The 5,316-nt window shown below is 32.6% G+C and overlaps 1 protein-coding gene across 1 annotated transcript in view; it reads left to right on the plus strand.

Moving 5' to 3' along the window:
- LOC106474741 overlaps positions 1 to 5,013 on the plus strand; it is a 5,694-nt gene extending 681 nt beyond the window's left edge. Inside the window, exon 2 of the mRNA XM_013935433.2 lies at positions 948 to 5,013. Within this exon, the coding sequence (XP_013790887.1) occupies positions 961 to 2,406 (1,446 nt within the window). The 5' untranslated portion in view covers positions 948 to 960 and the 3' untranslated portion in view covers positions 2,407 to 5,013. The remainder of the gene's footprint in view (positions 1 to 947) is intronic.
- Positions 5,014 to 5,316: the final 303 nt, after the last annotated feature.

Genomic DNA, 5,316 nt, shown 5'->3' on the forward strand with positions numbered 1-5,316 from the left:
CTCCCTCGTCTGTGTCGTCGTCGTATCTACGTACTACTTAACTAAGTAATATATATATATATATATATATATATATATATATATATATTATTTGGTGAGTTGTGGAAGAAATGAGAGATGGCTTTTAACTATAATAAATACAACGTAATATATGGGGGTTATCATAATTCAAATTATAACTAAATTGTATAATTTTTATGGAAGAAAAGGATCTTGGGGGTTTTAGTTGATCAGGTTCTTGAATTAGCTATCCAAGCAGTGTGCTGTTTTTACATTTACTGGTACTAGGGCAAAGATGATTTTCATTTTTATGTTATAATCTGTAAATTGTATGGATTTACAGAAATATTGATATGATTATAAGTCTAAAGAGGCTGAATACTGTGTTCTCTCACCTTTTTGTTTATGTTTTTATCTATGTTAAACTAAGGGTCATAACATTTCAACCAATTTCCTTTTAACTCTTTTTACTTTAAGCTTAATAATAATATGCCAAAATATTAAGTATAGAGTACATACCATCTTATGAAGAAGGTTACTCAAAAGACATCTTGATTCCTAGTTGTCTAACACATAAAATACTGGAACAACTGTATAAAACGTAAATTTGTTGTAAAGAAGAAGATTAATCTTTTCAGTCACTAATTTTTTTTCAACTGAGACTACAGTACAAAAAATTATAAATTAAAATTTGGAGGCCCATTTAACATATTTCTCCTTTTTTTGACTTGTGTAAAAGCAGTAATGTATCATGTTGTGTGACATTAGTTTATCAAGGAACCGTGAGTATTTTAAGAGAGTGTTGTGTTCCATTTATATTGTACTTTTTATAATTTTCCAAAAGCACTGAGATTATAGCTTTTCAGTTCTGAGTATTTGGAAAGGTAACAGTGGAAATAACTATATTCTGTCAGTGTTATATAACTGTATTTTTGTATGTTTTTTAGGGATATTTTGAACATGGCAGAAGCTGATTCAGTGTTATCTTTCAATAATTTTGAGATGGAACCTGAAAATGTAACTCAAATTTCACCCATTATCAAAGAAGAACTACCTGATAAAGAAGTTTGTGTCTTCTACCTTGCAGGAAAATGTCGATTTGGTGCAGAGTGTAGAAACAAACATGAAGACCCAGCTATTGACTTGGCTAATAATTCTGTATTTTCCAAATCAAAACGAACAACTCAAAAACCACAAGACAGATTATCGAAGAAGCAAAAACTTAAATTATTAAAGCAATCTGTTGAAGATGCAGAGACGCAGACGACAAAGAAGCCTTCTATGAAAACAGCTGTTGATGTTATTTCCAGAATCCAATGGGATGATTTGCTGTGCAAAGAATATTTTAAAGTAGGCTATCTAGATAGATTTCTTGGGATAGTTGAAAAACCTTTTCTTGCATTTGACTGGAGTGACCCTTCCATTGTAGATAACTACACCTTGGCAATTCCAAAACATAGAATCCATTATTTTAAATACAAGCATAAGAAAGTATGGGACAAAAATGAACGCTTGGATGCAATTTTTGGTTCAACAGGAAGTGACATCAGCATTAGTGATTTAATGAAAGAAGTTGACGAAGAAGAGAAGATAATGAACAAAAAAGGATTAGAAGTTGAGGAGAGAGAAATTGATGATGAAATGTCTAGTATTTACTCAGATGAAAGTTACAGTGATGATTCTGTTGAGGTCCATATTCAAGAAGGAGCAAAAACAGGTGAGACAGTTACCTCATTTTGTACGCATGCATCTGAAATAAAGGAGAACAGTGATCGGAGCAGAACAAAAAGTCAGTTTGAATCTTACCACAATAATATTCAACCAAATTTCTTCATTGCAGTAAGACTTACAGAACCAGATGTATTGGACAAAATTTTGGAAGTCCGTGATCATATTCAGTCCCTTGAACCAGTACTGAAAGAATGTTGCATGAATCGAGAAACTTTTCATCTCACTCTTTCCATGTTACACCTGGAATCTGTAGCAGAAATTAATCAAGCTTCAAGGGCCATCCATCTTATAAAAGATGAGTTATGTGATTTTATAAATCCCCATATTGAGCTTCAATTACGAGGTCTTGATAACTTTGAACAGAGAGTTGTTTATGTCTGTGTAGAAAATCAACCTTCTTTCATTACTTTTGTTGAAAAAGTGCAACAACTTTTAGAGCGTGAAGGTGTCACTTTAGCAAATAATTTTAGTTTTGTCCCTCATGTGACATTATTAAAAGTCAATAGACCTGTTTCTAGATTAAGACGTACAAAATACATAGACCCTTCTCTTTACTTGAAATTTGCACAAAACCACTTTGGTTCTATGAAAATTGATAACATTCATCTTTGTGAAATTGGAGATCACAGAAGAAAAGATGGATTCTATCAGTGTGTCACCCAGTTAACCTTATAGTAACAGATTTTTAGGTCATCTAAAGTTATTTTTGATGTTAGAAAAATTTGTCTTACGTAGACAGTGGTTCCCAAACTTTTTTGTCTAAGGACCATCTGATTTTTTTTTTTAGGGAGGGGGACTTGGCAGACCACATAATAACAGTATAATTTAACAAAACAAGCAGTAAAAAACACTTTGTTATTAATATTAATTGCATACTTACTTTTGTAAGTTTTAATGCAGGGGGCCTATTTTTGTGAGCAAAGTTCTGTAATGTTTGTTAGATTTATCCTCAGGTTCAGTATTTATCCTGCTTCTGTGTGTGTGTGGACTTTAGGGCTGCAAGTGATGAAGATTCCATAAAAGCAAATGGCATCAGAAAACAAACTGATTTATCTACAAGTTCTGGGTACTCTCCAGTTCTCTAAATCCAAAACCCTAATAATATTTTATTTTTAAACTCTGAACTTAATGTTCTATTGAAAGAAAGCTCCATCAAGCATTCTTCTTTCATAGAGAAGCCAGCAAGCAGGTCATTATTTAACAATGTGCTAAAATTCCCAAGTCAATAAAATATTTTTGCACCATATGATGAAGATTTTAACTTTTCCACATAATTTATACATATTTTTCCTGTGTCTCAATTATCAAGTTAGCTCAAGGATCTACAAACTTTAGCATAACTTTTCCTCAAACTATCCAAACGGAGCCCAGAGATCATATTTGAAAATATTGGTCTCAAACCAAATTCATGTTAATATCAACTTTCCAAATATGTTTTTGGAAATCAGTTTCTTTAATCTATTACAGTAGGTTTTGCATGCACATATCAGGCTTTAATATGTTCCTTGATGAAGACATATACTAACAGATCAAAAGTACCATTATGGCCTGCTGGTTAGTGTGCATGACTCTCAATCTGCAGGTTGTGGGTTCTAATTCAGTCACCGAACATGCTTGCCCCTTTCAGTCATGTGACGGTCAATCCCACTGTTTGATAGAATAGCCCAACAGATGGCTAGTGCAGCTAATCCTCGAATAGCTTTGCAAAAGATTCAACTAACAAACAAGCAGATCAGTATATCTTCTCCAAGCAAGCTGTAACTGCTGGATAAAGGCAATGGAAGTAACAAAACCTTAGGTCATAGCACCCAACTGCATTGGGGATGTTCCATCTATCAAGCATCTATTAAGGATGACAGTGAGGAATGGTAGCAGAGGCATGTTTTTGAAATTCAACTATATTTTGCTGTTTTTCGTTTATATTAAATTCATTATTGTTTTACAGTGCTGATTTTAATTGCCTATGAATAATTAATATATTGCATAGTATGGTATCTATTGATTTATATATATGTATATATATATTTGTGTGTGTGTGTGTAAAATGAACAATGTAGATTTAGAATGGAAACTTCATTATCAGTTTATTTGCCAGAAAGCAACATTTAATATGAAGGTCATCCTTGATAGCATATTTTTATGTACAAGTATTACACATTGTTGATGTAAACTCATGATGTGATTGATTAAGATAAGAGGTTTTTCTAATACACTCACAGTTTCTCTAACTGTATTTATATTCTTTCAGTAAAGCCAAGACAACAAAATTAGTGAAAATGCCATTATTTGAAAGTTCTATTTGAATAAAACATTATAATTTTCTCATCAGGTAAATTGTTAATTACCAGTAAAATCACGTAGGATGGATCAAACTTTAACCAATCAATTGTATTCTAGGCTTTCTATTGGTTATAGATTTAATAGGACTCGGCCTCAGAAAAATTTATTAGCAAATTGTAAATTAGATCAAGTCAAAGGTGGGCGTGGCAAGAGGTTCTTGCATTTTCATTGATTGCTCTTTAGTTCCATAAGATTGAAGGATATAAAAATGTAGATTAATAAGATCAATGACGAAATTATACAGAATATTTTAGGTTACATATCGTAGTTTAAAGGAGGTGGACAAAAAAATCCAGAAGATGAAAGACTTCAGAACAAATATTCAAATTCTTACACTAGAGTAATTTGAGATTATTTTAAACTATTTTCTTATATAATTAAGAACTTAAAACGTATATAATATTAAAAGTTGTGCATACTGCAAGTGATTCTAGTGCCAGTAATAAGGAAAAAATTCATCTCAGTATAAAAAAAACTGGAAATCATCAAAAAATTTGATGAAGGCTAGAGGCTCATAGAGATCGCCAAAGTGTTCAAGCTCTCACCATCAACTATAGCAACTATTAAGAAAGAAAAATTATCCAAAGTGCTAAGTCTGCGACACCTGCATCTGCTAAATTACTAACTAGGTATCGCACTAACATAATGGAAGAAATTGAATGTCTGTTAGCTTTATGGGTGGATGGCATGAAGCAGTGAAAGGATTCTCTGATGACTAACATGGCTATGCAGGAAAAGGCACTTTTATTATTTGAAGACCTGGTGAAAAAGAACAGACAGAACCAGGACCTAGTACAAGTACTAAAGAAACTGCAAGCAGAGGCTGGCTTGATAGGTTTTTAAAAAGACACAGTTTAAAGATGACCAGTTCTAAAAGGTATTGTTATGTCTCTGTTCGTTTGTTAATTTCCCATATAATTTCTTTCTGGTGAAACTTTAGTGATACAAGTCCTTTCTTAAATAAAACTAGTTTATTCTTTCTCAATACAACTTTGCAATACACTTAATTTCCATTGTCACTTTAACTTAAACACACACTATAATTCACAATGATTCACGCACTTTACTTACGGTCACTACCACACTTGACTCAATTATCCATCTCTATCTTTGCAATTATCTATGCCGTGCTTATATACAAGAATAGAGGGTATATAGAATGCACTCGCCTCTTCATGAACCTTTTAGACACTTATCACGTGTTACCAGCGTCACATAACCCCTGCTGTCGTAACACTGCCCCTT

This window comes from Limulus polyphemus, unplaced genomic scaffold, assembly GCF_000517525.1.
Source record: "Limulus polyphemus unplaced genomic scaffold, Limulus_polyphemus-2.1.2 Scaffold7628, whole genome shotgun sequence".
NCBI classification, from domain to species: Eukaryota; Metazoa; Arthropoda; class Merostomata; order Xiphosura; family Limulidae; genus Limulus; species Limulus polyphemus.